Below are 12,129 nucleotides of genomic sequence, written 5' to 3' on the forward strand. Positions count from 1 at the left end.
TATGTACATGTACCAGCTCCCCGTGATGAGAGTAAGCACTGTGTGCTGCAAATGTGTACAAATAAAACTCACAGTTAGAAAGAAGGTATGCCCACCCCAGCAGTATGGTACTTACAGCCAATCATCATGATAGCTACCGCGAAAATCTTCTCAATGTCTGTGGACGGGGCAATGTTCCCAAAGCCCACGCTGGTGAGGCTGGTCATGGTAAAATACAGCGAGGAGATGTAGACAGAGTTCTTGCTGGGACCTCCTTCCCACTTGCCTGAGCCAGACCCATTAAACTGGTAAGGGGTGCCAATGTCCATCGCCAGCTGGTACAGCCAGCTGTTGTTGCGGATCGTCTTGGTGTCCTCGTCGAAGATCTCATAGTCCCCGATGCTGTACCAGATGCAGGCCATCCAGTGTGCAGCCAGCCCGAACACACAGACCAGCAGGACCAGCACAGCGGCTCCATATTCAATGTAGTGGTCCAGCTTCCGGGCCACTCGCCCAAGACGGAGCAGCCGGACAACTTTCAGAGAGCTGAACAGGCTGCTGATGCCCTGGGAGAAGAGGAACAGCATCATGGCCAGAGAATCAGAGACACCTCCCATCCCCCTTCTCCCCACTTCAGCCATTATTTTAAGTACAGTATATTTCCATGAGATGCAGCATTATGCAACCTTTAAAGACTTAACATTAGAATTGTTTTACAAAGTGTATGGCATGCAGAGCTCTCTTAGCTTTTCCTATTTCCACTAAAAAGCAAATAAGCACAAACAATATTAGTATTATGCTATACAAAGTATATAAATACATACGAGACTCTTTCCATATCATGACTTATTTTAAACCAACTTTTAAGGAATGCATAATATTTCATATTGCATAATATGAAATATTTTAGAGGTTTCACAATATCTATTTCATATTGCATGATCTCAATCCATTGTATATAAGCATATATATAATGCATTGTCGAATTATGGAAACTCAGGCAAGTTTTTTTACATTGTACATATTTCTGTTATACTTGTATATATTTACTTAATTTCTACAGTATTACTTTATAATTATAAAGGGGAAAGATCGCGAGAGTAGAAATGTAATGTGGGGACGGAGACCCCTTAAGCCACCCCCTTGGTGCAAATCTGGGCAACTGGGTCACCTCTCAGTGCTCCTGTCCCCAGTGAAGGTGGAGCAGAGAACATCTCATCCTCCTACAAACAACACCACACTCTCCTCTCCAAGGGAAAGTGAATCATATGAAGGAAGCCATGTCATTTAACCCAAAAATTGTGCTATGGTGATTCCAAGATGCGTGTACAGAAAATTTCCATTAAGTTTTCCCTACTCCCAACCAAAGCAAATAGACAAGAAAACAGACATTTTTTGAGTCAAGACTCTGCCTCCCTTACACTGCAAAACTCTAAAGGAAAGGTGTCCTTTACCAAGCAGACTAAATGACATTTCACTTTTCTAAACATTAGACAGCATTCAGGTCACTGCTAGTGTCTCTTGGACACTGTCCTCTTAATGACAACCTCCAAGGGTCAAGTCAGGTCACAAACAGAAGACGATGCAGAAATGTCTCCCGATGCACCTGTGTTCGTGAGAGGCTCACCAAGGCTGCCCCTCCTCCCAGGAGCATCGCTGAACTGTTTCCTAGTCTCCTTCCATCAGGGTGGCCCTGGGCCTAGCGCCCATCCATGGAATGTGAGGTACATTGTGTCACTTGTAGGCCACGGCACGCCTCTTCTCCCCCGGCCTGAGGAAAAGCCAGGGGCTCCTGTGGCTTGAGGCAATGCCCGAAAGACAGTGGGCAGCACCATGGAAAGAGCCTGGGTCCCGCCACCACCAGGCACCTTAAATTGCAGTATGATGTGAATGAGGAATAAACTTCTGAATAAGCCACCAAAACAGCACGAACTTCCTCTGACAAAGACAGAGCCCTTCAGCCCTGTGCACACGTGAACCCTACCTACCATAGTCCCACCAGAGCAGACCAGAAAGAAGACTGACACAGAAACTATTTTTGTTGAGGTGAGAGCGGGAGAGGTGAGATTTATTGCTCCTTTTAAAACAAAACAACAGTTTCATAGCCATAAAACTTAGGACAAAAATAATCGTGTCTTGTCTAACATACTAGCAAAAGGCTTAACTCAAGAATCATAACAGATTTTCCTTCATCATGGGACTACATGCTTAGAGTTAGTTATGACTGACAGGTTTGCCACTGGTATGGCCGCGATGCCTCCCCTGGTCTCTTTTCCTTCCGTGTGTTTTTCTCAAAAACCTGCCATGCAGAAAGGGCTGAGAAAATCCCTCCTATTAAGGTGCAACAGACTGACAGTAAATGGATGTCCTCTCTCCAGAAGGCATCTGCTTTCTAACAGAGGGGAAACAACGGTCAACAGTAGAATTAAAAACATCCACTGCCTAGGTCAAGGAGGAATTCAGGGAGTCAAAGGAGCATTTCTGATGACTCAGAAATCCAACGGCATGGAAGCAGCCACCCCTCTGAAGCCGAGCTTCTGACCGAGGGCAAAACTGCCTTGTCCTTCTTCCTCACTCCAGTTCGATCCAAAGCAGCATTTCTGCCTCTGTGAGCCCCTACAGAAATGGCCAGCTGCCTCCCCCGGACCCTTCTCCTCGACTCTCCCTGGGATATCTCCGAGTCACACTCACTCAGGGAAACAAAGGGCGAGGCTACTTGGCGCCTCCCCATCTCCTCCTCCCTCTTCCCTGGCTTCCCCGTGCCCACTGCAATACACGCAACCCCTACTCCAGGCACTGGGGATTCCACACTGTGGGTGCTCACGCTAGCTCTCCAGCCCAGGATGCCCCGTCTGGCTACCCTGTCACTGCATCCTTCAAGCTTGTCACCAACCCCAGCCTGCAGCCTTGCACGATGGCTCTACAGTCACAACCACTCCCTGATTCCTCTGCATGTCCACAGTATTCTGTCCCCATTACCACCTGAACACACTACCTTGCACGGCAGTTTTCTGGACAGATGTTCCCAACCTCAGCTTCCTGAAGGAAGAAGTCACTTCTTACTAATTTCAGACGTCTCTGTATTGAATAAATCCCCCTCCAAAACTTGATGTCCTTCTCAGAACCTCAAAATGTGATTTCATTTGGAAACAGGGTCACTGTGGCCTACTTAGTAAAGATAAGGTTATACTGCAGGAGCTGTCTTTATAAGAAGAGAAGAGAGGAACTCAGAGGGAGAACATCGTGTCACCGAGGCAGATAGAGTTGGAGCGCTGCATCTTCAAACCAAGGCGTGCCAAGGGTCGCTGGCAACGGCAGAAGCAGGAAGTCTCTCTCCGGGGCCCTGCTGAGGCCTTGGTCTCGGGCTTCTTGTCTTCAGACTGTCAAGGGCAGAGTTTTGCTGTGTGAACCCCTGGTTTGTGCTCATTTATCCTGGCAGCCCTAGGAAGCTGAGAGACCCACATAAGCACAGCACCTTTTCAGAAAGGATCTCAAGCATTTTCTACACTGAAGGAGAGGTTTTTAATTATTAGGGAATTCTTTATCACTCTGAGGTGGCTCTAACAAATACAAAACAAGAACTTCTTCACGGTGGCATTTATCTCTGTGCACAAATACTCTTCCACAGTGGTTACGTAAGTTCTTTTTAGTGCAGTAACAGCTGGAATTCTAGCTGTTTAAAAGCATTTCACACTATTCATTTGGTTCCCCTTTACTTTCCTGCAGTTCAGTAGATGAGATAAATAGAACAGAATACTCCAAACCTTAAAAAAAAATGTAGTACACTAAAACATGACCACACCCTATGGTAGAGGACTGCGTTCCCAGAGAACTTCTGGCATCAGAAAGCCACCAAACATTTTAAATACACCATTTGCTTAAATTTGCCTTTACCTGGCCTTCTCATCTAATGAGGTTTACCAATTCTCTGCTCAGTTCTGGTTTTTCCCATCATAAATATAAAGTCACAAGCTGGTGATGATGAGTTATTGAAAAGAAGTAGTCTTTCGGGTTCGTAGGGTCCCACCAGGCTTCCAGGTCTGCGTGGAGACACCACGGCAGCTGCTGCTAATTCTGGACGTTGCCTTTTTGAGACTTCTGTTTACCGTTTTCAATCCCACAGTACTCACGACTCTCTGTTCCTACATCCCTGTCCAACCAGAGGCCTCCTCATTCTTCCAAGTCCTCTGGAACCCACCTTCACATGGAGAGAAATTCCAAGCTCTGGAATCTTTATGGATTATTCCCAACTACCTTCTGGCTTTAGGTAGAACCTGGCTTTTCCCTCGCATGCTGATTTTCCCCATTCTTCCCGATATCTGCTGTTAACATCTGCTGTTAAGAGTAGGAAGCTTTTGAATGCTACACTTGCATCTTCCAAACAAGTGCTCTTTGGCACACGCACACACAAGTCTTCTCTCCTTTAAGATCCAGCAATTCCACCTCATTACTGTGAACTGATTATTGACAGGTAACATCTATTGAATGGCGTATGAATATGCCAGGACTTGCGCTTGGGATTTTTGCTAATTATCTTGTTTATCAACTTCATGGCCCCTGTCTTGCATTTCCTGGATCTATGTACCTGGCTCTCCAGCCCATCTCTTGCTGTTAGTTTCAGGAGCTTTATGTCCATGGGAAAAGTTATTTCCTACTCTACTCTCTGACGTCCTCCTTTGGCCCCCGCTCTATGTGATCCCTGCAAACATTTCACTTCTGAAATACACCAGCATTCTGCACTAGGGTTAAAACCCTCCACTTCTCATTCTCTCTACCTTCTCCCCACCCTGCTTACTCTTTGGCTTTTTTTTGTTTGATACTCCTATTTCTTCATGTCTTTTTTCCCAACCATCAACTCTATCCAGGTTCTATTTCTTTTCCTGTAATACTAGACTCTGCACTAGTTAAATCATGTCAAATACTCTTTCCCCACCACCCTAAGGACCTTTCTTCCTTGCTCTCCTCCCAAACTTCCTCATCTCCCCGAAACCAAAATCAACACAAAATGGTTCAGTGTCCTTATTGCCCTGTTTCTTAATCTACAATCAGATGTCTACTGCCAGCATTTCCTAGAATCTACTTCCATAAGGTTATCAATGGCCTTCTAGTTGTTATGTCTTCAGTATCTAATCTTTATTATAAACATTTGGCATTTTTGGCCTGATCACACAGTATCTAAACTGTCTTCGTTTGTTTGGCCAATGGCTATTTATACAATGGTGCCAATTGCCCACCCAGAACCTGAGACACCAATCTTTGGATCACTGAATAGTAACTAATGCATGAACTGTGCAGGGCCCTTTCAGCTAGAGCACAGCCACAGTGTCAGGTCCCAGAGGCGGCAGGAGACAGTGTGAAAGTGGAACCTAGAGGCAGTATCCAGACGGTGGGTGCTACAAGCTGTGGCACCGCCAGTGGTATATCCATTCCTGGTTCTGCAGCGTGATTTCAGGCACTGTGTCTTGTCACATACAGCCTCCAAAAGTTTTCCTTGGTCGTTTCAAAACTTCTACGAGTACCAAATACCCTTTTAATAACTTTTCTTCCTTAAGTTAGCCAGGCTAGAACTCTACTACACAGCACCTCCTCTTCAAGTCTAATTGTTAGGGAACCATTTTCTGGTGACCCTCTTTTCTGAGCAGCATACCCGCTTCCCTGGGAAGCTACATCTGTTCATGGGGCTTTCACCACCAGTTCCCCACTAATGACCTGTAAACATCTTTCCAGTCCAGGCGTTCCTGACCTCATACCTCTATGGCCAGGTAGCCGGCACATCCTCTGGCCAGGTCGTTGGACTGTCCATGGGACTGGCACTTTTCACCCTGTCTCACCGTCTCTAACTTGGAGCGTGCACTCTGGAGCTCCCAAGTGCAAGGCTGAGTGCTAACATTTCAACTGGCTATGCAAGCCTTCCTTAATTAAATGCTTTTTTGAAGAAGGGGGGTGGTTAAGGCATTTTAGCATTCCAGTGGGTAATTTTGCTACCATTTGGATAAAAATAGGAAATAAACATATGCTCTTGTCTATGCACACAGTATTTCTAGAAGTACATAAAACGCCAGAAATATTCGTTGCCCCAGGAAGGGAGAGTTTTCACGGTACACACTCTTTCAAACATTATCCCATGTGAATCTATTGCTTGTTTTTTAAGTTATAAAAGTAACTAAATAAAAATTTAATAACAATCCCTACTTAGCACCACTAGGCAGCACCTCCCATTGCCTTCTAGATAGAATTGCACTAGCTTAGCAAATCGGGCCTTTGCAATTAGGTCCCCAACAGCTTCATCTCGCAGCGCTTCTCTCTCACACGTAAAAGACTAAAACAGTCGGGAGGAAGGGCACACATACCCCTTTACCCTTCCTTCCTGGGCAGGCGCATCATGTGCTGCTGCCCTTGGACTTCAGGCCCCAGGTTCCCTGGCTTCTGAACTCAGACTTGCATCAGTGGCTCAGGGGCAGGAGGCCTCTTGGGTGCTCGTTCAGCCTCGGACTACAGGCTGCATCACTGTCACTCCCCTGGTCTCAGGCCCCTGCTTCACTGAAGGAGCCAGCTACCAGCTTCCCTGGCTCTCCAGCTTGCAGAAAGCCATGTTTTTGGCCTCCATGATCCTGGGAGACAGTCAACGGACTCCCTCTTCTATAAATGTATATTCCCTTGGTTCTGTTTCTCTGGAAAACTCTGACTAATACAAGGATTTAGTACCTTATTAACATAAACTGGCCTGTCTTTAAAACAGAGATGACTTCAAGAACAAATGTTCCATGAAGATCCCACCATTCTGAGAACTGCAGAGCCACTTCAATGGCATAATGGAATAAATTGGCTTACCAGATTTTATTGGAAGCTACTCACTGAAGCTTAAATATAATTTGCTTCCCTTCATTGTTGCAACATTTTAGTTTAGGCTTGTTTAATTCAAGTCAACAATCATTTCCTGAAACCCTAGGAGAGGGAGACACAGTCAAGCCTACTAGTGATATAAAAACAAGGAAGATGGAATCCCCTGCGCTCATGTTGCCTCTGAATTCAAACAGAATGAGCGCTAAGACTCCAAGCCCAACCCCAGAGAGGCCACTGGTGCCCAGAGTGGGGAAGTCAGGGGACCCCTGGGCCACTGGGAGGTCACCCAACCCTCACTTGGCTCACTGAACTACGGTAAGACTCTAGCCAGGTGATCCATAAGGACATTTCCTGCAGAGTTAAAATGAAAAGTTCTACAAATGAGTGGCACTGGCAACAGTGGTATTATTTAGAAATAGACTTGTTATGATGCATTTATAGCCAGTCATTTAAATCCCTTCCTGGTGACACTCGGCCACAACCCCATATTTGTGGAGAACAGAGTCCTCAGCTACAAAGCCCTCCAGGAAGGGAGGCAGAGCTGCAGCTCCGCTGGCTGGCCAGAAAGCAGATGGCCAAAGGGAGCTGCCAAGGGGCGGGCCGCCAATGGCCTAGATCTGCAGGAGGGTGAGAACAGAAGCCTCGGCTAGGAGTTTGGGGTCCCTGACTGAGTCAGGAAGGCTCCCCAGAAATCACCTGGCCCACGACCCCCACTTCCGGACAAGAACACAGAGGTGCCGGGAAGGGAGACTCAGTGCAGACACAGAACAGCCAATGACAGAGCTGCGGTACAAACCCCGGTTTCCTGGATCTACATATGGCACTCTTCAGATTATCCCAAATGGCACATTTAGAAGAAACCAGGTTGCATTTTTGAATACATTTGCATAAAATTTACCACTTTAGATTAGGATGTTCATCCTGCATGTCTGGGTTATTCCACTTAGCAGAATGTCTTCAGGACTCATTTATGCTACAGCCTGTGCCAGATCATCGTTCATTTTTCGGATAAGTAATGCCCTCCTATGTGGACATTCAACACTGTTTACCCACGCATCTATTGATGGACACGAGTTGTTTCCACCTTTCGGCTACTGTTAATATTACTGCTGTAAATACAGCTGCACGCATATCTATTTGAGGCCCTACACTACAGGACTTTAAAAGTTTTGATTTTAAACAAACTCTAACCTAGTATTTTAATTAATTTTATTGGTACATTTTAGGTACACACTATAATGACATTCATCATTGGAAATTTGCACCTTCACATAATCTCTCTTGGTTCTTATTTTTCACCCTTCCCCTGCCCTCCCTTCAACCCCTCCATCCCTCCCTATTGACAAAGACTTTGTTTCCAGTTTTCCATTTTCTCATATTCCATTCCCTTCTTTCCTTTCCCCTACCCCTACCCCTCCCACTTCCCCTTCCCCTTTGCCCCTTTTCTTCCTATTTCACATTATCTGTTATACCTTTTAGTCCTTATTTACACTTTCAGTTTCTCACACCAGAGAAACTATTCGGTATTTACAGATGTGTGTCCTATTTATTTCACTTAAGAGTATCGCCTCAATGTGCATCCATTTAGCTATAAATGTCTCTAATTTCTCATTTTTGATGGCTGAGTAGTACTCCATTTTATTTTTTTTTTTAACCCACATTTTCTTTATCCAGTCTCCACTTGGTGGGCAATTGGGCTGCTTCCAAGTTTTAGGTATTACAAACTGTGCTGCTATGAACATGGGTGCACATATATCACTGTGGTATGGTTCTTTTAAATCTTTGGGGAAGATCCCCAGCAGGGGAATAGCTGGGTCAAATCGGACCTCCAGTCCTAGATGTTTGAGGTATCTCCATACTGATTTCCACTGTGGTTGCACCAGTCTACACTCCCACCAGCAGTGGAGCAGGGTTCCTCTTTCCCCACAGCCCCGCCAGCATTTGTTATTGGTTGATTTCATGATAGCAGCCATTCTTTTTGGAGTGAGATGGAATCTCAGCATTGTTTGCATTTGCATCTTTCGAATGGCCAGTGATGTTGAACATTTTTTCATATGCTTATTTGCTATTTCTACTTCTTTGTCTGAGAAATGTCATTTCTCAGAAATGTCATTCATTTCAGATGCCCATTTTTGGATTGACTCTATAATTTGGGAGGTCTGACTTTTTTAAGTTCTTAATAGATCTAGATAGTAGACCTTTGTCTGAGATACAGCTGGTAAAAATTTTCCCACATTTTGGGTTGTCTCTTCACACTGTTGGTGGTTTCCCTTGCTGTGCAGCTTTTCAATAAGAGATTCCACTTACTGATTCTTTGCGCTAGTTCATGTGCAACTGAAGTTTTGTTCACGAAGACTTTTCCTATGCCAATATCTTCAAGAGTTCTACCTAACCTGTCTCCCAGGAGGTTTAGTGTTTCTGTTGTAACATTTAGATCTTTGATCCATTTAGATTTTAGTTTAGTGAATGTTGAGAGATATGGGTCTAGTTTTAATCTTTGGCAAATTGAAACCCAATTTTTCCAGCACCATTTATTAAAGAGGCTATCTTTCCTCCACTGAGGGTGTTTGGCTCCTTTGTTGAAGATGATGTGGCTGAGTGTGTCTGGAGTTGTTTCTGCATCTTCTAATTGGTTCCACTAATCCTCCAGTCTGTTTCTTTGCCAGTACCATGCTGGTTTTATCATAGCAGCTTTGTAGTATAGTTTGAACTTGGGGGTTGTGATACCCCCCTGCCTTGTTTTTGTTGCCTAGAATTGCTTTTGCTATTCTAGGTCTCTTTTTTATTCCAAATGAATTTTTGGATTATTTTTTCTAGTTCTGTGAAATATGCTGTTGGAATTTCAATTGGGATAGCATTGAATCTATATAGCAGGTTTGGAAGTGTGGCTGTTTTCACTATATTGGTTCTTCCTACCCAGGAGCAAGGGATGTCTTTCCACTTTTTGATATCTTCTTTGATTTTTCAGAATGCTGTAGTTTTCAGGGTAGAGGTCTTTTATTTCTTTCATTAGGTTGATTCCTCAGTATTTCCTTTCTTTTTGGATGCTGTTGTGAAAGGAGCTGTTTCCCCAGTCCCTCTCTGTGAGGCTGTCAATCGTGTACAAGAAGGCCACTGATTTCCGTGTGTTGACCTTGTACCCAGCTGCTCTGCTGAACTTGGTTATTAAGCCTAGAGGACTTTTCGAGGAGTTCTTGAGGCCTTCTATGCAGAGCATCACGTCCAACCTCACTTCCTACCCTTGCTCCTAACATCCTCGCTCACACCCACTCTTCTACACTCCCAGGGGGCTTCTGCTGCTCCGCAGACACACAGGTTCCTACCCACCTCAGGGATTTTGGGTTTGCTCTTCCTCTCCCTGGAAAACCTGTACCCCATACCCTTCATTCACCTTGGGGACTTTTCTCAAATGTCACCTTCTCCAAAGAGGCTTCCCTTGACACTATTTAAACCCCAACCCAACAGGCCCTATCCTCCCTGTTTCATTTACCATCACTCAGCATACGAGAGGCTCTGTGTTTATTTGTGGACTGTCTCATGCACTAGAATGTAAATGTTATTCTGCTGGGCACCACCATAGCCTCAGCACCAAGAACGCTGCCAGTATAGCAGGACTTTATGAACAACACATGGCATCTATTGCCACTTAGCAGTTATCAAAGCTCTGCTATAACTATCACTTGGTCTTCATAAAATAACTGCAAATGTCCAGGAGGAATCACACCATGAAGGTCAGCCTCATGCCTCCTGCTGGTCAGAGTGTGTTCTTGCGGCCTGAGGCATGGCTTGTGCTTGCTGGGGAACTGAGGAAGCACAACTGGTGTCCCGGAAGCCTGGGGCCACACAGCTTGCCCAGGGAGGTGAGCACCCTGCCCCTCCCCAGAAAAAGCCCAGAGGCAAAACCATGTTTCAGAATCAGAAACCCTTTTCTATTGGCTTCACTGCAACAAAAAGTAGGGCACTTATTTGTGAAGCAGACAGTCACCGAGACACTCCTGGTTTTGGAAGCTCCTATGTTACTCATCCAACTTTAGATGCAGAGATATACTGTGCTGCTGCATTCTCCAGGGGTTTAACAACAGCCCAAAACTCAGGTAACACAACAAACACGGAGCATCGTGACCCCGGCTTTGCGCTTTATTCTCCACCTGCAGTGCTTCTGCCCCCCTGCCCACCTGCCCCCACCTGCTTCGCCCTGGCCGTCTCTCCCAGCATCCCCTCCCACACTCCCGCCACAACGAAAGCCTTGAATTCTCAATGTGTCTCACTCTGCCTCAGCCACCCCCTTCCGCACAGAGGCCGCCCTCGTTCCTGAAATGACCCCGCTTCTCACTGTCCTCCTTCCTCCTTTCTCATCGGGCCGCTCTCTACTTAGCCTTCGTTTTAATCCCTTCCCTGACTGTGGGCTGGAGGGTCCCACTCCCGGGCATGCAGGGCACGTCTGCAGGAAGCGCCCCACTGCCACTCCGGCCCACCTGCTCATCCCCCCTCACCGCCCCGTCCATAACCCGGAACTTCTTTAGGGCAGACTGTGGATTCCAGCCCCAAAGCCCCAGAACACGCCTGTCCCTGTCCCCTGCCTGGTGTGAACAGGTACTCTCCACGTAACTGCTAAACGAATGGCAATGAGACTGGCCTCGCAGGAGGCAGCTTCTGAAGAAGGGTGAGGCCACCTGCCCTGCAGTTACCCTACCTACCACCCGTGACCCGGGATCAGGGTGCGAGTGCCTTCTGCCACTGCCCTCCCAGCACCCGCTGGTGGCTGGTGCACAGCACAGCAGTTGAAACTGCTCAGAAATGCTGGCTGAATAAGTGGTAAAAGGGGAGCTCAGTCCATGAAGGGGTTCACCAGCAGATGCTCCAGGCTTCTGCCACTCCTTTCTGTGATGGAACGATAGTCTTGCCACAATTTGCTCTACTGCCCATCATAATGGTTCAACTGGCCACTGTTTTACACACTCCAAGCTGCTGCAAAACCAATTATGCTCTGTGCACAGAGCTCCTCGCCCCATCACAGGCCTGAGCATCAGCATTACGTGGTGACACTGCACAAAGACACTGTGAATCAGTGAGCTGGGTACAGAGGATTTTAAAAGGGAAGAATGGTGAACCAACCCTGTGAACCCTGACTTAATCAAATACAGTGTTCTGGAACCAGGAAGCGGTGAGGAAGAGATTGCCAAGCCAGACAGAACAGCAGCAGCAGATGTGTAATAAGGAGGTCCGCTCTTTTCCTGCACCTGTCCTAGCCTGCTACCCACCCCAGCCTGTGTGGGTCCGCTCCAGAGCTCCACCTACTGCTCAGGC

The 12,129-nt window shown here is 46.4% G+C and overlaps 1 protein-coding gene across 6 annotated transcripts in view; it reads right to left on the reverse strand.

The window, feature by feature from the left end:
* Nucleotides 1-12,129, reverse strand: part of Kcnh1 (potassium voltage-gated channel subfamily H member 1) — a 334,166-nt gene that overhangs the window by 215,083 nt on the left and 106,954 nt on the right. For all 6 annotated transcript variants that reach the window (XM_004861998.4, XM_004861999.4, XM_021242471.2 and 3 more), the window contains exon 7: nucleotides 116-545. In XM_004861998.4, the coding sequence (XP_004862055.1) occupies nucleotides 116-545 (430 nt within the window). The remainder of the gene's footprint in view (nucleotides 1-115; nucleotides 546-12,129) is intronic.

This window comes from Heterocephalus glaber, unplaced genomic scaffold, assembly GCF_053883595.1.
Source record: "Heterocephalus glaber isolate CG9 unplaced genomic scaffold, H.glaber_assembly_v1.0 deba00001600, whole genome shotgun sequence".
NCBI lineage: Eukaryota > Metazoa > Chordata > Mammalia > Rodentia > Bathyergidae > Heterocephalus > Heterocephalus glaber.